Source organism: Mauremys reevesii, linkage group 1, assembly GCF_016161935.1.
Source record: "Mauremys reevesii isolate NIE-2019 linkage group 1, ASM1616193v1, whole genome shotgun sequence".
NCBI classification, from domain to species: Eukaryota; Metazoa; Chordata; order Testudines; family Geoemydidae; genus Mauremys; species Mauremys reevesii.
Window position 1 is genome coordinate 227,312,123 of NC_052623.1, and position 19,944 is coordinate 227,332,066.

Below are 19,944 nucleotides of genomic sequence, written 5' to 3' on the forward strand. Positions count from 1 at the left end.
ACTGCATCACAAATATGTGATTGAGGGATTTACCGTAAGGGCTGGTTGATTTGTTATCTATTTCCCCTCTCATCCAGTACATGGCTGGTGGTGTTCCTTTTTTTCGTGGGATTTTGAAAGTCCATGAGTTTTAAAACCGCTGGTGAAAAGTTTTGACTTTGAAACAACCAAGCAGAACAGAAAGTTCATGCAACCGCTCCCGCTGACACTGACCCCTTGACATTAAAAGAAAAGACGAATAATGCTCAGGAAGCCCACACATCCTGCATTGTGCAGGCAAAACGTGTCAAACTGCCTTTTCCCAGCAAAGCGTACTGTCTGTCTGACCTGGCTCACCCAGCTGATTTACAATTTTTGAAGCTAAAAATTGCATTCCAAGACTTTCACTGTTGTTACAAGTCCATGGTCGAGGGGAAAAAGGGGAACTAAGATTCAAGATAATGCCTTTGGCACCCACATCACAGAAATTACTGGTACATGCTGCAGTCCTAAGTCTAGTGGGCTGTGCTTACTTGATTTGCTTCACGTAGGTGAGCCTAGCCAGGATGTTTGCTTTAGTCGTGGGCTGTGTGACAAAGATGGGTCATCCAAATAAGGTCAGTACAGGATGTGTTTAACAACACTTTGGCTAAAATCTGTGGCAAGAGAGTACGCGTGTACACACACACACACACAATATTGTTGAGTTGGCATGTCATTATTCCTGGAATAACTGCTATATAAACACCTAACCCTTCTATTTCCACCATCTAACACATGATCTCCCCAGAAGCAGCTATTATAAACATTCTATAGGAGGGGGAGGGAGGAAGATTAAAAAAAAAAAAGGCTGGAGTCTCTGAACTCTTGGAAGACACACAGTGCAGTGGGGATTATTAAAAGGGACTTTTAAGCACACACTTTTCTGAGATGATCCCAAATCAGCAACAGAGCATGGGCTCTCCTGTGGCTACGTCTCATATATAAGAGCTTGAAGAACATATATATGAAGAGGGTGCCCCTTCTCCACCAAGGGGATGCAGATAATGCTGTTCCCAGAACACAAGGGCACCAGCAAAAACTTAACTAGCACCACCACTGATGCAATGCCCGTGGTTCCATCCTTCTGCCTCCCAGCTAGAAAGGCACTTGGGAGAGCAAATACTATATCCATTTTACAGATATAGCTCAGCACACTCACCACACTGCCCAGGAGTGCCACATGCTGCTTTCCACTATGACCTTTGTTTCTCATTAAACAACAACAGTGCAGGTGCTTCTAAACTTTCAAAGGTAGTCAACATTTCCTGGATTTGCAAGTATCTTTTTACTTACAGATAGATTTCTGGAAGATGATCTCATTATATACCCTAAAGAGATCTTCTTATGCTCACTTTAATCAGTCTGTTATGTGCACAAACCCAGGCAGACAGGACAAATTGCAGCTTCTTATAGTTGTCTGTTAAAAAGCATAAGACACCTTTTAATCTTCCAAGACCTGAGTTCAGGGTTGATCTTGACAAAGTTGATTGAAGTTACTAACAATGACAGAAGGGAGCTGCTTGCACTAGTGGTGGTGGCAATCACATCAAGGAGAAACCACAAACTGAGGTTCTGGCAAGTAACAAGTAATTTTAAACTATATACTGCATCCAAAAAACTACCTTAAAAGAATATTAAGATTGCAAATCCAAACATTCAAAAGTTAAAGAAATGCTAGATTAAAGATGCCTGGGCAATCTTAATTCACCCTTGTGTATGCGCACTATGATACAGTCTTTAATTTTACATGACAACATTGTTTTCTCCCCAGGACCCCTGCCTCATTCAGTGCACAGGATGCTGGTGCTCACTTACTGAGTAGCTATTCAATATTTTGTTTTCTCCTTGTTGCTCAATGTGTGGCCATAGGCCTTATTTACGGCACACTGTTTAAACCCTCCTTAGAATATAGAATTATTAGTTTCCTTGTGGGCTTCTCTGCCGTGCTCATCACTATAGTATCTAACTGTTTCACAAACAATTATCTTCACTGAGATGACTGGGTGTTATCCCCATTTTACAGCTGGGGAATGGAGGCACAGAAAGATTAAGCTAGAAAGTGTTCATTAATTTGGGAGGCCCAATTTGAAATATCTAGGCGCTGGTTTTCAGAATAGTTAGCAATATATAGCTCTTGTGTTCAAAGCACAGCTCCCATTGACTTCAGTTGCAAGTGCTCAGCACTTCTGCAAATCAAATATCAGGGTCTCAGAGTGGACACTGAAAAAAATGAGGAACATACAACTAGTGACTTCCTGTGAAAAGTTTGGTTTAAGTGATTTTCCCAGCATTACATAGGAACTCTGTGGCAATGGCAAGGATAGAATATGATTCTCCAGGGTAGCATTCAACTGACTTAACCATGCAGCCATCTTTTCTCTTCCTGCAATCCCATCTCATTCCTGAGACACCTTCCAGCTTCTGCAACAAATAAAGCAGCAGTCCCATAGACAGTCTTCTTCACTACACAACCCTATTTCATTCTCATCGTGCAGAAACTTTTCATAAATATTCAACGCATGGCAGATACCTGGCATGGGTGGTTTCACTCTGAACAGTTAAAGTTTGGCAAAGTTATAAGCAACTGAAAACAGGGGCTTATAATGGGAACTCTCGGAGAACCTTATGTTTATGTAGCACTACCACCTCAGACTATAATACTGATTTGTTGATTTGCATTTGAAGTAATCAAACATTAACTTTAGACACTCTACATTATAAAAAAATTAAAAGTTTGGACAGCACCTAACACAATAGAATACTATCTTGGTTGACTTCTAGCTACTATCACAACATGAATGTTAAATAATAAAAAGCTGACCTTAACAATACAGCAGTAATAGCAGCCTGCCATAAGAACAATAATAATCCCATCTCTGACCATTCCGTCCCTCAACTCTACCCCCTTCATAAACACTTAAGAAAAATACTGTTGCTCACAAAATCTTACTTGAAATTTTTAATTTAATGGCTTAGAGGGGCCCTGCCCTATGTACTGTTATTCAGCTGAAAGACAGCAAATGATGGGCAAGAGACTGTCAGGGGTTTGTGCTTAGTTAGGAGGAAGATGTCCAGAATCAGAATTGGGTCCATTCTTATTTAAGAACTTCATTAATGAGTTACAAGATGGAGTAAATGGCACAGTATGACATTTGCAGATAATCTACCTTAAGATGGTTGCAAATACTAGCAAAAGCTAAAGAAAAAATACAAAGACGCACAAACATGGATGGAAAATATCAGAGAAAGGGAAAGTGATGCAGCAATCTGATCATGCAATTAAAGTAAAGGTCACTCAGCAATGTAGGAGAAGATCTGGTCATCTTTCAGAGAGGAAAGCACCATCACATGTGCCACTTGAGGAAGCACACAAAGGTTAGAGTGGATATCAAGATGGGTTTCTTCTCCCAGAAAGTGACTGAGATATAGAACTGCTGGCTAAAGTAAGGTGATATAAAAATATTCCTGATGGAGACATGTTCATCTCCCAACAGTAGAATAGAGTTTGTAGAGCTGATAGGTCTCTTCATCCTAACAATTCTACATAATGTATTTTTGTAACAAGGAGCCTAATAATGAGTAGGACATTTTAGATGTATAGTGTAAGTAAAGTTTCAATAAAGGGTTTTCCCCCCCTATATTTGAATGTTTATTCTTTGCCTCTTTCATCTGCAATATTGAAGTGTAACAGGCTCTGCCTCCTGTTAGTTTGTAAACGCCACAAGAATGGCGTTTCTCAGAACACTTAGGGTATGCCTACACTTGGAGCTGGGGCTGTGAGTCATCGAGCTAGCATGCTAAACATAGTAGTGTAGCTAGGGTAGCACAGGCAGCAGTGAGTGGCAGCACAGAGTAGCTTTTATTCAACTTTATATAATTGTCATTGCTACAAACAAAGTCAGTTTAAAGGGCCCAGGGCAGTAGTGGCAGCCGGAGCCCTAAGCCCTTTAAATCACTGCCCGAGACCCCAGCTGCCACTGCTACCCCAGGGCTCCAGCAGCGTGGCTCGGGTGGTGATGTAAAGAGCTCGGGGCTCCCACTGCCACTACCCTCCGGGGCCAGTTAAATTGCCACATGAGCCCTGCTGCTGGATCCCTGGGGTAGCAGTGGCGGGGCTCTGGAGGTGATTTAAAGGGCCAGGGGCTCCCGGCTGCCACTACTGCAGCGGAGCCCCGGGCCCTTTAAACAGGGGCGGCTCCAGGCACCAGCGCTCCAAGCGTGTGCCTGGGGCAACAAGCCATGGGGGGCGCTCTGCCGGTTGCCGCGAGGGCGGCAGGCAGGCTGCCTTCGGCGGCATGCCTGTGGAGGGTCCGCTGGTCCGTGGCTTCAGTGGACCTCCCGCAGGCTGCCGCCGAATCCGTGGGACCAGGGACCTCCCGCAGGCAAGCCGCCAAAGGCAGCCTGCCTGCTGTGCAAAATACCTAGAGCCGCCGCTGCCTTTAAAGCTCTGCCAGAGGCCGGGGCCCCCTCCAATGGTGATTTAAAGGGCCCGTGGCCCCGCTGCAGTAGCAGCAGCTGGAGCCCCGAGCCCTTTAAATCACCCCCAGGGCTCCCAGCCACCTCTGCAGCTGGTAGCTCCGGGGGTGATTTAAAGGGCCCAGGGCTCCCAGCTGCCGCTACTGCAGTGGAGCCCCGGGTCCTTTAAATCCTGATTTAAAGCGCCCGGGGATTTAAAAGCACGCCTCTTCTGGTAGAGGCTATGCCTCTTGCTATTGAGGCCCCGCCCCCCCTCAAGGACTCTGGAGTACTGGTAAGTCCTCTCAGTTACTTTCACGCCTGCATATTGTCCTCAGTGTCATTTTCTTCAGCCACCTTCTGTCTGTGAATTTGAAAGCCATCATTCCTCTGTTGAATCCTTTTCTTCTTTAGCTGTATCATCATGGTTCTCTTTTGGGGACCCCCAGCTTGCTCTTAGAGGCATCTTCTTCAAACCATCCCCATCTCTTGACTACCTTTGAGTAGATGACATCTTTATTACCAAGAACACCTTCTGTACTCATTTTGGTGACTCCACCAATCACTTAATGGAGTTACTGGCCCTTGAAGTTAAGTACAAGGAGGAGCATTGGCTACTGGCCTATCCTAGATAACTTGGAAGGATTAGAAGTTACTTTGCCTTGAGGCTTCAAGAAGAGGAGATATTAAATAGACATAGGCCCTCAAGTCATTCTAAGAGGGCCTCAACAAGAAGTTTCCAGGTTGGTCCCAGCCTTTAGCAAAACAATGAAGGAGGACAACCCTTGATAAAAGTACATCCTCGCATCATAGGATAGCCAGGAACTCCTGTATGCCACATTACTGTGATTTTTAAGGAAAGCAGCACTTTAGTACATTCTACCCCATCAGGTAGGTGAAGGAAACAAGGAAATAGCCATTCATGTCTAACCTCAATTCTTGCCTATATTTTGTGCTACTGTTTTTCTTTTCTCTCTGAACTAACCCAGCAGTTTAAATCCAAGAAAAAATAGAAGTGAAAGTCAGGAGAGGAACAAAGACAAATTGCAAAAACCAACCAACCTATAAAATTGTTTCTATCAAATCAAAGGAGAACCACAACCTTAAATACCCCTCTTCTTACTGAAAGCTTCCAGAGCCTTCTGGGTACTCACATGAAAACTGGGAAAAAAGAAAAGATAAGGAAATAGGAAAAAGATCTTTTTTAAAGTAGTAATTTTGTTATTGCAGTAAATATTTAAATTAACTAGCAATATATTAGGCCAGCCCTCTTATTGGACTAATCACAAAACAATAGAGGAAACATGATCCTATGCTTAAGACATTAGCCTGGGTCTCAGAGGATTTTGTTTCAATTCCAGTTTTTGTTACAGACTTCCTGGGTGACCTTGGGCAAGTCACTTAATCTCTTTGTGCTTTAGCTCCCCATCTGCAAAACAGTGGTAATAATACTTTAGTCTTTCTTGTCTATTTAGACTGTAAACTCTTCAAGGAAGGGACTATTCCTTACTGTGTCTGCACACAGTACCTAGCACAATGGGGCCTACATCTCAGCTGGGGCCCCTAAATGCTACCTTAATCCAGATAAATATAACAACAATACTGAAATTCAGAAGCTGCTGGAATTTTCTGTTCTCAAACTCAGTTAATTTTTTTTCTTCCTAAAAAACCATTATGATCTATCCCTTTCCCTTTCCAAGACTCTATAGCTCAGTCTCTATATACTGTGGTGATTCATTTCTCTCTTTCTTTCTCGCCTCTGTCAAACACACCAAAACTACCCTAGAGAGCTCAAATAGTCATAGAAACTGACATACAAAAGTTCAGTGTGTTGGAGAAGCAAGTAAATTACCAACATACAAAGTAATAAATGGTTCAAGCTGGAAGAAACAAAAAAAACCGGAATAAACTGTTTTTAATAAATAAATTAAATAAATAAATAAATAAAAACCCCTCCAAACTTACACTCCAATTTTTAAAACAAAAAATATTGTTTTAAAAAGCAAAAACCTTAAAAAGCAAAATCCACACTAACAATATGACAGAAGAGACTTTAAACAAATTTGCTTTAGCCTTGGAGCTTAAACAAACACAGCTAAGCAAAATCAGGGACCAGCTGGCACTATGGAAACCTTGCTAAAATGGCAAGGGTTAAGCACGGAGCACAGAGAGAATGGGATAGCTGATGATATTCACTGAGGTGGAGCATGGACAGTCTCTCTTAAAAAATGTAGTTTCATTTGAATTAAAGCTAATATACCAAGAGAGACGATGTTTAGGTGAATACCAAGAATATATAGTAAATACTGAAAAAAGTTTTATGAAGGTTATAAATTTTCATGCTTTGGGATATGAATCAATCTCTGACTAGTAGAGGTTAGGAGAAAATTTTCCAGGGCATAAGCTATCCCATATTTGCTTATTACAGGGTTTCTTGCACTTTCCTCTGAAGCTTCTGGTGCTATATCCTCCCCCAAATAGTGGTCTGGGCTAGATATACCATGGGTTGGATCATGTATGATAATTTTTATGTTCCAAATATCTGACTAAAATAAGGGAGTTGAGATTTTTTTTCCTCACTGTACAGCTCTAAAAATGGATAAATCCCTTTAATATAGCTTTAATTAAAATGATTTAGTTAAAAATGTAGCTCGAGAGAGAGAATATAAATCCTTACAGTCATTATACCATACCGCTTTCTAGCATGTATGAGTACTATGAGCTAGATCTTCACGTGGTATAAACCAGTCCAGCTCCACTGATGGCACTGAAGTGTTGCTGGCTTACACCAATTTAGGTTCTTGCCCTTTAGGCCACATTTTGCTCTCATTTACACAGGTGTGTATATAGTGTTGGCAATCTAGATTTACACAGGTGTAACAGAGCAGAATTTGGCAGAGTTGTGCTAATTCAAACAATTATTGAACAGAAAAAGAACAGGTCAGATTCTGTTGTTAGTTACACTGGTATAAATCTAGGATTAATCTCCTTACTTTGATGGCAAGACTCCAGATTTCCTTAAGAAAATTAAGAATTTGGTGCATCACGTTTAAAGGTATACTGCCAATTTAATACGGTTTTTTTCTGAAAATATTGTGCCTACTATTGTTAAAAGTAAAACCTCTGATTTCTGTAAGTGAAATAAATTAATCTATTTTTCATTAATTCTTCAGATTATTTTGTGTATTTGGAAGCAATTTTTGCATAGTCCAGTTTCAGAGATTCACGGTCAGTTTCTCCCACCCTGTTTGTATGGGATTTTCAAACAGCAAAAGATGACAGAAAAATGTTTTGTTTCTTTTTAAATAGGAAATTTTGCCTAAAACCACAAAAATTGGCAGGACAGCTGAGCAGCATTTGGCACATCTGAAACTATTATTTAATTAGAGCCGGATGAATAATGGATTTTTTAGGTTTGTTGGTAATTTTGAAAAGTCAAACACAATTGTTATTTTGGGTCGAATGGACCATTTCTACAAAACAAGCATTCTATTTTTATTTCAAACATTTTAAAAAAAAATTAACAAAAAATTAAAGGAAATTTGGAAATGAAAAGTAATTTCAAACAAATACATTGAAACATTTTGTTTCAAAATGTCAAAATAATATTTCAATTATTCTGAAATTGTTTGGTTTTGAAACTATGTGGCAAAATAATCACATGAATTTGCCATATGTTTGTCACTGACTGCATTTTTTACCAAAAAACATTTCAACCAAAAAATTTCTCCCAGCTCTACTTTTATTTCTTTTCCCATATACTAGGTTTTACCTTGATAGCTTCCTTTACATGTCTTTTAGAACATGCTTGCTATATTTCCAGTACTACAAAATGCTCACAGGTTAACTATTTCAGATTCACAAAGGCTATTCCGGTTAGTAGACCTAGAATCTGTGAAGTGAGTGCTACCTAGCTGCACAGAGCAGGAATGGACTACCAGAGTCTCTCTCCAATAGTTCTATAAGAAGTTTCCAGCTACTTCACCACTTTAAAAGCAAATCATTTAAGTGACTCCAAGTGAAGAACTCAAACAGGAAGAAATAAAAGGAGAGCTGATGTCACCGGGCTTGATTTGCCCCCCACTTAGTGCAGTTACATCAGTGTGACTTTAATGGAGTTACACCAACATGAAAGGAAAATCAGGCCCAATGCATTTGCAAAATAGGCTTTTAATGGATTTGGACACAAATTCTGATCCTACAGAAGTGCAGAGTGACTTCCTTTGACTTGAATGGGAGTTGAAGGCACTTAGCCCCTCTAGGGAGGTACTCTGCATTTTTATAGGATCAGGCCCTAATTCAGAAACACTGGAAAAATAAATCTGGAGAAAAAAATGAAAAATTTCAATTTAAAATCTAATGAATTTTTCCCAAAACAATTTCTGTACAGTACAATGGGCTGTTTTTATTATTATTATTATTATTTATTGGTGGGGGAGTGGAAAGCTTTCAGATGTCAGAGTTTTGCAGATGACGTTATTTGAAGGCATGATTAGTTTTTGAGAGCTGTCTTTAGAAACCTTACATTCCCTCCAGATATCCTACGTGCATTCCTTTTCCCTGGGTCTTTGAGGTCTCAGGACACTCCTAAAAATGTTGCTTTGACAAAACCAAGGATGTGGACAAGTTTTTCCTGTGTGATGTCATTCAGCTGTCCTTTATAAGCCGCTGCAAAAAAGTAGGGGACCCATCTGAGGATTCATACTCCAAATATACGCAGAGAAGGCAAAGAGAGACACACACAGGAGTGAGAAAGTATCAAGTTTCAGATAACTGCACTAGCCACTAAGGAAGGAGCACCATGTCACAGCCCAGTCAGTGCAGCTGCCTGGACTTCATGCTGTTTGTGCTATGCAGCTTCAAGGCTATTGCTGCCTTTCCTAACTTCTCTCCACTGCTGAATCCCAGCTGGGGAAACACAGACAGCCTGATGCACCTGTACACATCTACTGAGAAGAACAGCTTCCATCTGCAAATCAACCCCGATGGTTATGTTGATGGCACACCTCACCAATCCATTTACAGTAAGTAGTGTACTAGTCACACAGCCGCCTCCCAAACAGGGGAAAGAGCTCAAGACGTTTTATTGTGCAAGGTCTATGGAAAAAATCCAAACTCAGGTTAGACGGGGAAACAGATGACTATCAGCAGGAGACTGAAAGTACACTGAGCTAATATTAAGACCATATGCTGGAGATGTAGTCAGACAATGATAGCAAGGATTAATGAAATGGTTGCATTGCCCCCAAGTGACAAATAGAATTTAGTTAAAATCTTTTTGTTTAAAAAAAGTTAATGTGGTTTAAAAAATGTAAACTATGTGATCATTTAATAGTAATAATGTACTACAGATCCTAGTACCTGTAGTGCTCTGAAGTCAAAAACCATCAGCAGCATCCTCTCTCCAAAATATATCATTAATTTACTCTGCAGGGGTCCAAATTTAAGTCAGATGGTGGCATGTTCAGTGAAGCCACTTATGCCTCTAAGGACCATATTTTTCAAAGAAAAGCACATTGAGTAAATGGATGCAAACTGGTTGTGCCCACAAAACCTGCACTGGTGGACACAGAAGGAGAAGTGCATCTATGCAACTGCCTTCCTAACTGCTTATTTGCAAGGACATCTATGGTTCTTTCTCTGAAAATTTGCTCAAGAGACAAGTTTTAGAAGTGGGCATCTAATGTGTGTGTGTAAAGCACACTTTTACATATAAAATGGGTAGTTGCACATGCAACTGCAAATTAAATAATGGGAACTTGAAAATGGCCAGATGGTGATTGGTGAGTAGTTAAGTCATTTGAGTTTGCCTTATTGAGTTCAATGGTATTACTCGTGCAAATAACTGCTCTCCAGTAGGGTGACCAGATGTCCCAATTTTATAGGGACAGTCCCGATATTCAGGGCTTTTTCTTATATAGGCGGCTCTTACCCGCCACCCCCGTCCCGATTCTTCACATTTGCTGTCTGGTCACCCTACTCTCCGGTGGGACTAAAAGGTTCATAATTTGGCCCAAGGAGATCTATTTTTCTTGCACAATGCAGCTACACTTCGGTTGTTGAAAGGTTAGCCCTAACACCATAGCTTGTGAAAGCCAAAGTACTTTATTCAGGAGTCCTTAATGCTATTTTAAAAGGGCTCTGCCCATTTCAAAACAAACTCTGATCTTCTAGGAATATTGAAGATTGTTTAACATATTATTAACCCATTGCAATTCTACTCATCAAGAATGAAAATCTTCCTATGGACAGGGAGGGTCAGGGGGAATGTATAAGAAAGAGAAAAATTTGTTTTCTGTTTATATAAAAAGTACTGAGTGATAAATTATGACTGTTTTGATCAAACCAGGAAGCAGAATGATTGTATGTTATTAACTCAGTTTGGACTTGTTGATTAAAGCAGATACAAAAGGGCATGCATCTCCTCTCTGTTATGCCAGTTTTACATTGATATTATTCCATATACTTCAGTTAGTTACCTGACCATAATACTTGTGCGATCAAGTGGAGAATAAGCCTCAATAAGATTACACACTTTGTTAATCTTTTGATAACAAAATTCACCTGTAGCAATGAGGTGAGCAGGATGGAAAGTGACAGTAAATATTCAGGGTGCTGCAGTATCGCTAAGATATCACGATCTCCCCTGGGGTGAAGTGCAAGATGTACAAATTAACTTTGCACCTGTGTTGTGTGCATTCAGCCAATGAATCCCATTGCAACTACACTTTCCTTGTTATCATGGCATAAAAGTATGCTGCATGCTCTAGAGAGAAAGAAAGAGTGGCTTAAGCAAGGATCTCCCACTAAGGGTAAATACTGAACAGCTGAAATCCAGATGTATAGTGGAATTTGCTCAGAAAAAGGGTTTAAGAAATATTAACAAAGGTAAAGCCAAAACAAAAATATGGAAAATGCTCTGTGTATTGAGCTTACATTTTTAAAGAATAAGAGAATACTTTGCAAAACTGTAGTTAAACTCCAAACACAAGAAGTGGATTCAAAGAAACTGTCAGATCAATTAATACTAAAAGGATCACCTATGCCCCATTTAAGACATCTACATTTTTCTAAACAGGTGCCCTAATGATCAAATCTGAGGATGCTGGCTATGTGGTGATAACAGGTGTAAAGAGCGGGCGCTACCTATGTATGGACGTTAAAGGAAATATCTTTGGATCGGTGAGTGCTCCTAACTTTCTAAGACTGAAGTGAAATGCACAGCAGGTCTCTTATTATTACAGGGCCAGCTCCTCAGCTGGTATAAAGTTGCATATCTCAAGTCAATGGAGCTATGCAGATGTACAGCAGTTAAGGACCTGGCCCTTGGTTTAGGTTAAACTTGCTCCTTTTAATCAGTTATATTGAGCTTCATTCTACCACACTGGTGCAAGTGAAATCTCCACAAAAGCCACGGGTGTGACAGTGGAGTAAGCAAGGTCAGAGTTAAGTCAATAGTGATCGGCTAGAATTTTTGCTGTCTGCCGTCAAGGCTGGGAAGTGGCTTCGACAGGAGAGCCTTCATTAGGATAGTAAAATATGTATCTGACATTCCTCTTGTATCTCAGAGTTCCTGAGAGGTTTTCAGCAAAGATCTTTATTCAGATAAAACTAAATTGTTACCTAGTCTCAATCAGAGACTGGTGAGAGATAAGGGTCAGATCCTGCAATGCACTGAGTACATCCTAGAAGGAACTAAGCACCTCAGCTCCCAAGAGAGTCAATGAGAGCCGTTTAAAACTTTACAGGTGGCCCTCCGCATCTTGCAGGACAGGGCCTTAAGAATAGCGCTAGGCATATATATATATAATTTTAATGAAAAGGTGCAGATTTAATTGACCCAAATGTTTTATGAATTCAGGTCAAATTGTTTTTGGGGGTTTTATTAGAAGTGGGGGGGAGGGAATTATTTTTTAAATCAAAATGTTTGATTTTGACATTTTCTAAATTAAATGTTTAAATTTGAAGCACCCTTTTCATTTTGAATTTTACTGTTTTTTTTTTAAAGGTTAAAAACACAAAAACAATTTTTAAAAACTTTTCAGTTGACTTGGGGAAAAAATGAGTTTTGGTTGACCCCATATAATATTTTCTCTGACTTTTTAATTCAGCCATCAAACTGAAAAGTCAGTTACAGACGCTCCCCGACTTACGCAAGTGTTCCGTTCTGGAACGCCTTGCGTAACTCAAATTTTGCGTAAGTCGGAAACGTATACCTGACCATTACAAAAAAAACCACCACAACTATTTCTAGCTTATGGAACTTTTTCCATAACTGCGGATTTACGTAAGTCGGGTTTGCGTAACTCGGGGGATGTCTGTATTTGTACAGCTCTCCCTAAGGCCCTTGTCAAAACTGAAAAGTCCAATCCTGTACTCCTTTCTCTCACAAAATGGCCGGTTCAAGCCAGTGGGACTACTCCCATGACTAATGGCTGCAGGATCTGGCCCATCGCCTTTGCATTTTGTATTGACACTTATTAACAATTAAATCCTTCTAATAACGATTGTTCTATTTTTGTTTCCCAAGCATTACTTCAGCCAAGAGGACTGCATATTTAAACAAAGAACACTAGAAAATGGATATGATGTGTACCAATCTCCCAAGTACAACTTTCTGGTCAGCCTGGGCAGGGCTAAACAAGCTTTCTTCCCTGGTATGAATCCACCACCGTACTCCCAGTTTTTGCCCAGGAGAAATGAAATCCCTCTGATCCGATTCAACACACCTGAACCCCACAGGCACACTAGAAATGCTGACATTGATCCCCTCCAGATTTTGATCCCGCAGGGAGAGGCCTTTGACACAGGACCTCAGAGGTTGCAGACTCACTTTGCTCACCTGCCTAGAGAACCCATGAGAATCAATCCAAATGATGTGGTCAATCCAGATGACCCACTCGCCATGATGGATGTCAGAAGGAATGGAAGTCCGCGGTTTTACATTACAAGATAGCCAGGGCCATGCCTCTGCAGAGAGGAGACACAGGTGAATATGTTAGAGAGAACTGGCTAGAGCCCTAAAATCTTTTATATTCAATATCTAACTTTCACAAGGCCTGTTAGAAATCTGAAAAGCATTGAAAACATTTGAACTCAAGCTTTGTTCTTGTAGATGACGTTGCAGGAACATGGAATTGTATGTTATTTTACAGGTGGAGCTTTATTTTACTTGAAATAAGCTACATTTGCAAGGTATTAACACCAACCAAACATTTTAGGGTCTTGACTTTCCTCTAGCTTACATTAGCGTTATTCCACCAAAGGCTGAGTCATTGACGTTATGCTACTGACGTGGCTGAGAGGAGAATTGGGTCCTAGAATGTTTAGAACTCTAATGTAGGCAGGGAAGTTTACTTCTGACCTACTCTTCAAACTTTAGGTCAGGAGGCTGCACAAGCACAGCCGTTTTAATTAGTGATTGTGTATTATACAGAAAACGTTATTATGTACAAGATTAGAGCCTGAGTCTCCTCTCATACCAGTGAGAATCAGGAGTAACTCTGTTAAAGGAGTTACACTGGTGTAAAAGTACAGTAAATGATAGGAGAATTTGGTCTTAATAACTGTCATACTAGTAGGGATACAATAAGAACTGGCTCAAACTAAACCCAAACTGAAATTACTTTGAGGTTTTGTTCATAGCTCCCTCTATACTATACAACCAGGTGCCAGAACAGAAGTGCACAAATACAGAGAGAAGAGTTATATTCTTAGAATTTCCAACCCAGAAAGAAATCGGAAATACCAGAAATAACAAATTGTGATAATACTGTGTTGGACAGCTTAGCACACCAAAGACTTGTGTTAGAAAGAATCACAGCTGCCCACCTGTGTGTCATAAGCCCCAGAATGCTAATAGCTAATGGAGATTCTCCTCTAGCTGGAATTGTCAGGGTGGGTGTTTTAGGAATAGGAGGACCTGAGTTCTGTCCCCCACTGTCTCCATGATATTCTGAGTGATCATGAGGTGCTCTAGAGTGATAGCAGTGAAGTCCCTACATAGCCCCGTGTTTCTTTATACATTCCTCTTAAGCGCTCCAAGTACTAAGAACAAAAGCCAGCCTAATTCTAGACCAGAGAGGTCAGTATACATTATGGATATGCTTGCTCATTGGACTTGCACATCCACCCACCTTGAGTTTTACTCATCTTTAGTTAAGATGTGGATGCACCAAAATCTGTAGCTAGTAAATTCAAGATGAACACACCTCAAAAGGATCAGGGGGTTGATTAGGTCTAGGTAAAGTCTGGATGGTCTGTCTGAATTTTATCATAATCGTCTTGGGCCTTCCGGGCTGGAAAACTCATCTTTCATGATGAGATTGTCTGGTACTCCCCGAGTCTGGTTAAAGCAGAAAAGCTCTAAAATTAATGTGGAAGTTCAGCTGTGTGCCCTGAAAGAATCAAGAGCAGAGGAATGACTATATGGAAGAAAAAAATTGAAACAAGTATTCAAGCCTCCAAAAAGGCTGGGCTCTGGGTACGGATGATGGTTCAAGACAGTTCTTATTTTATCAGAATTCTAACATGGGGAAGCCTGCCTAGACATGCGGTAGGAAAGGACTCAACTGCAGCAGGCAGCATTCTCTTTCCTAACTCAAATGGCTACCTATGCAGATGAGGGAATGACGGACTGATCCTGCTTTTAAGTGTCTTCCATCGGGCAGAATCAAGTCACTAGCAGACAGATGTGGAACAAACCATAGCATTACCTGCTAAAATACAGGAGTGTTTCAGGAAGTTTCTCAGGCCAGATTAATCCATGATATAAATAAACTGACTCTTATAGCAGGGATGAATCTGACCCTGCATCTTTAAACTTAAAGGAATCCGTGAGATAAGAGCATTGACTCTAAGCCTCGCTTTGCTTTCCTGTTGCTACTCCAGCCACAATGAACACTTAAGAAATGAGGCATAAGGAAACCAGCATGGAGTCATCACAAGATCAACAGCCTTGCTAGTGCTCATCATCAGAAGCTTGTTTTCTGGCTTTGGAAGGGCCTTTACAAGAGAGGAACTGCAGTGCAGTGCTTTTCATTATAGATTAAAGGTCAGATCTTTGGTATAGCTCCACTGACTTCAACAGAGCTAAACCAGTTTGCACCAGTGAAGATCTGGCCCAGTGTCTACATATAGCTATTTTCCCATCTTGTCATTCTTACTGGACCTGATTCTGATCTCACTTACATGGGTTTTAAGTCCATGGGACTGCATTGGAATTACTCCTGATTTACACCAGAGAGAGATCAGAATCAGGCCCAAAGTGCTCTGCAGAAGAGTCTAATGTAATGGATGTTTAATGTGTTTTTATTTGTGCATTTTCTCCTCCAGATGCAGATTTAACTGCATACTATATTTATTAAGTGCATTTAATAGCCCTTTGACATCCTAATAACTGTATAATAGTCTAGACTCTAGCGACATCTATAAGATATAGCAGGCCTGATTCTGATCTCACAACTGTGAGAATCAGAAGTTAACTCCACTGAAGCAATGGAGTTACACCACTCAAGTGGTATCAGAATAAGGACCACTGCTTTCAGTGGAATTGCTCTGGATTTACAAATGAGCGCAGGATCTGTCCTGCTGCTGTCTTTTAAATTAGCTTTCTCCTTCTTACATGCCTTTGCCATCAAAGTTTGAGCTGGAACAGACATTGGGCCTGTTTCTGTTCTCTCAATAGTTTTACCTCTGTGTAAGTCTACTGATTTCAGTGGAATTACTCCTGATTTAGACCAGTGACATGAGAGCAGAATCAGGTCCAGTGTACCAAGAATAGGAAAATTCTTTAAATCCACAACAAATATAATTTAGCTTTAAAAGGTAAACTCAAGTCTAAAGGATGTTGGAGAGGTTCTTACCATCTAAGTTTTAGCAGGACTCTCTCCCATGCTGTCTGTACAATGGTCAGGTATGACTATTTATATATTATCTTTTTAATAATTCCACTTGATTCCTGTACCTTTCTGATTGGACTTTGCTCCCAGAGAACTCTGGACTGCAATAGTAGTTATGAGACAAAGACTACATGCACATTGGTGCTTTTCCAGAACCTTTAAGTGGAATAAACACTTGCAATATCCAAAAGGAAAAAATCATTCTCCCTTAGTGATTTATGCTGGATTTAAAGCTGAGCATTAAGAATAAATGTATATTCTCATAGGGCCCAGTTCTCCTCTTATACCAATGTAATTCCATTTGCTTTAGTGGAGTTACTCCTGATTACACCAGCATACATGAGGAGAGAATGAGTCCATAATCTAAATTAAAGGCAGATACTGCAGCCCATAGTCACATGAGTGATCCTGCTGAACTTAATGGGGCAGATGTTTAGTTGTGTAAATTATCTTAGCTCCAGTGACTACAAGGGAGTCTCCAGGACTTGAGTTAATGAGTGTAAGGACTCATGTAAGTAAGGGCTGCAGGACTCCACCCTTGTGTAATGCTACACTACAACCATACACACAAGAAATGGTGGGGTGTTATTTGGGATGGAGAAAAAAGGGGTTGTTTTAATAAATTATTCTCCACCAATGGTCATGAAACGTAGAATGGCTTTTACATCAAAGCATATATTCAACCATACAGAACTGAAGTGGGATTTGAGAGTTCGTTGTTTGAAGGAGGTGCTGGCCATCACCAGCTTTTAAGAAGAAACTACTTGTTTATATTGCAGTATTTATTTATTTATTTGAACGGTTACACACGTGGCAAAATATTTATAATGTATTCAAAAACGGTTTCCTTTTATAAAAATTCCAATAAACCTTTTTTCTCAAATGACAGCTATTGCCTTTTCTTCAGACTTCTGCTTTCATAAGAATCAGAGGTATGTTTCCCAAGGGATAAACAAATCTATACGTAGCAGCTGCCATACATGCAAGAGCTACGGATCCAAACACCTCAGGCATAGGTGCGAGAACTAGGGGTGCTGCTGCACCCCCTGGCTTGAAGTGGTTTCCATCACATACAGGGTTTACAGTTTGGTTCAATGGCTCTCAGCATCCCCACTATACAAATTGTTCCAGCCCCCCTGATCTCAGGTCTCACTCTTGCTACCACTGGCCTACATGAGATGAGTTGGGAGTTCCCAGCCCAGTTCCCATGGGATATGTATCCACATCATAAGACCCATTGTAAGTCTTGACAGAATGGCCAAGTATTGATAATAGCTCATGGAGGTTCAACCACCCACACACCCTCCTCTGAGATGACCCCAGGGCCAGATTGTCCATAAACCATCTGAGGCCATTCTTAGGGTTCAGAGTGCTTTAAAGCACCCCACCCCAAAAGCTGTGACTGTCTCAGTCTCCTTGGCCCTGCCCCAAGCAACCCAGCCAAGAGCTAGCAGGGAGCGCCAAAAAGGCAGGCAGTCTTTGGACCTAAAGTACACCTTCCCTGCAGTGCCAGTGCCGCTCCTGCCCACCCCCACATCCCCAGCTTACACTCTGTACACCAAGTGATAGGTACAGCGCATGGACAGGAGAGAAAACTGTTAGTGCTGCAGGGTTGCAGCACTTATGTAACTGCTCCTGCCACTCATCCCCTGATTAAAAAAAGGGTCTCTCTCACAGGTTAGGGAACTAAAGCCTGGAAGAGGTGGCTGGAGTGAGAGCCCAAGAGAAGGACAGAGAAATGGACAGGTGTGGTCTTATTTTTTTCCTTTTCCTGGTCAGCAATTTCTCTCTGTTGTTTTGGTGTGATGTGAAACTTATAGATCTTAATCTGAGGCCGGGAATACACTGAACATGGAGAGATACTTGAAAAGCCTGTACTTTTATGGATTGGTGAGGTGTTATCAAAGGAGTTATTTCTATGGAGTAACCTAAACTATGGGCAGATCATCAAAGAGCTACTTTAGCATGATGTTGTCGAAGGGGACTGTATGTCTGATTATGCCATAGAATGATCAATGAGAGCTGGAACTATGTTGCTGGCTCAGGTGCTCTCCTTGCAACAGGCATCCCCCATAAAGTAATTCACATTAGACTGAAGCCTTTATCCCTGAGAAGGGGGTGTGACCCCTGACCCTAGACCAGAGATATTCTGGGAAATGTAGTTTAAGACCACGCAGCTATTTTGTCCTACATGTGTCTGTTTGTAAACGACTAGTTACAGAATGGAATTTTAAGAGTTATTATGTATAGTATTCAAATAGCAAGATGGGGTAGAGCCGGGCCTACTTTGTTCTTTATTAAATGAAGAGGACATTTAACTCTATTAGGTGTGGAGATGGTGTGCAAATTGGAGCAACAAATGACAGTATCAGGCCCATGACATTTATGGGTAACATCTGCCAATAAAATAGTTTGAGCTGAACGGTTAGCACAGGGCTCATGTCCTACTGAAAGGAACGTGGGAAAGGGCAAAAAAGTCAGAGTCTAGCTGTGAGGCACACACTTCTACACTCGTTTGTGATACAATCAACAGGGGAAACTATTTATTTTAGATCTTATTGGGCCCTCATTAGCACAGTATCTGAGTGCCTCACAATCTGAAATGTTTGTATCCTTGCAACACTGCAGTGAGGCAGAGCAGTGCTATTATCCCCATTTTACAGATGAGGAACTGAGGCACAGAGACAAAGTGACATATCCAGGGTCACACAGGAAGCATGCAGCATAGCTGGACATTGAACTTGGGTCTCAGGCTAGCTCCCCAGTCACTAGGGCATCCTTTCCCTCTGCCCCTGGAGCTGGCTTCTTGCCACCTTGCATTATTGAATGGAAAAATTAAAAGGAGAAATGAACAAAGTTCTTGTGTTCACTTTCCCAAGTTCCTTGATGAGATTAACCAGCTTCTTGCTAAATTGGAGGGAGCAGAAAAGCAGGAGAGATGGGTGTCAGTTTGCCAGCAGTCAGCTTGGAGACGAACAGCTTATTCCTCCTGGTTCTCCATTGCCCTGTACCTTGCATAGGCATTTATACCAGTGCAAAGTGGCTGTAAAATGTTACCAAGTCAGAATGACCGCTATCCACCCACTCTGCACTGGTGTAAGTGAGTATACAAGGTGCAGGGCAAGAGAGACTCAGGTCTCCAAGAATACTAGCAACAATCACCTAGGAAGGATTCTAGAAGGGCAAAGGGAAGACTTCACTAGTTTGCTGGCATTTGTCTTCCCCCCCACCCTCTTCTTAAATGTGGTCTACTTAAATTCATATTGTTGGCAGTAAACTCTGGATACTTTGGTTGATTAAATAGTGTTGCCTTGGTGAACGGCTTCTTTTTCTTTCTGAATGCACAGAGCGCCCACAGCTCCAACAGACGTCAATGAGAGCCGCAGTGCTCAGCCCCTCAGAAAGTCTGGCCCTCGGTGTCTCAGGCCAAGCATCCAAAAACTGGAGGCACTCAAAAGCAGAGGCAGAAAAGTGAAGAAGCCAGGAGTGGAGAGCGAAGGAGCCATGGGGTGGGGAGGGGAAATGAGGCAGAAGGGGAAGCAGCCATGGAGGGGAGGGAGGAGAGATG

The 19,944-nt window shown here is 41.2% G+C and overlaps 1 protein-coding gene and 1 long non-coding RNA gene across 2 annotated transcripts in view; one reads left to right on the top strand and one right to left on the bottom strand.

Annotated features, from left to right (window-relative positions):
* The window catches only part of LOC120405315, a 115,386-nt gene that overhangs the window by 87,684 nt on the left and 7,758 nt on the right, over positions 1 to 19,944 (bottom strand). Inside the window, exon 3 of the long non-coding RNA XR_005598493.1 lies at positions 13,319 to 13,446. This is a non-coding gene — a long non-coding RNA (uncharacterized LOC120405315). The remainder of the gene's footprint in view (positions 1 to 13,318; positions 13,447 to 19,944) is intronic.
* FGF23 (fibroblast growth factor 23) lies at positions 9,188 to 17,235 on the top strand. Its single transcript, XM_039538836.1, has 3 exons — positions 9,188 to 9,500; positions 11,555 to 11,658; positions 13,007 to 17,235. Exons 1-3 carry the CDS (start codon positions 9,278 to 9,280, stop codon positions 13,430 to 13,432), a joined length of 753 nt encoding a protein of 250 aa, XP_039394770.1. The 5' UTR covers positions 9,188 to 9,277; the 3' UTR covers positions 13,433 to 17,235.

Bases quoted from the DNA above. Each gene is read 5' to 3' on its own strand.
- FGF23 (XM_039538836.1), top strand. From the start codon at position 9,278: ATGTCACAGCCCAGTCAGTGCAGCTGCCTGGACTTCATGCTGTTTGTG. The intron at 9,501-11,554 runs GTAAGTAGTGTA...TTTTCTAAACAG, and splicing joins ACCTCACCAATCCATTTACA to GTGCCCTAATGATCAAATCT. The intron at 11,659-13,006 runs GTGAGTGCTCCT...TTGTTTCCCAAG, and splicing joins AAGGAAATATCTTTGGATCG to CATTACTTCAGCCAAGAGGA.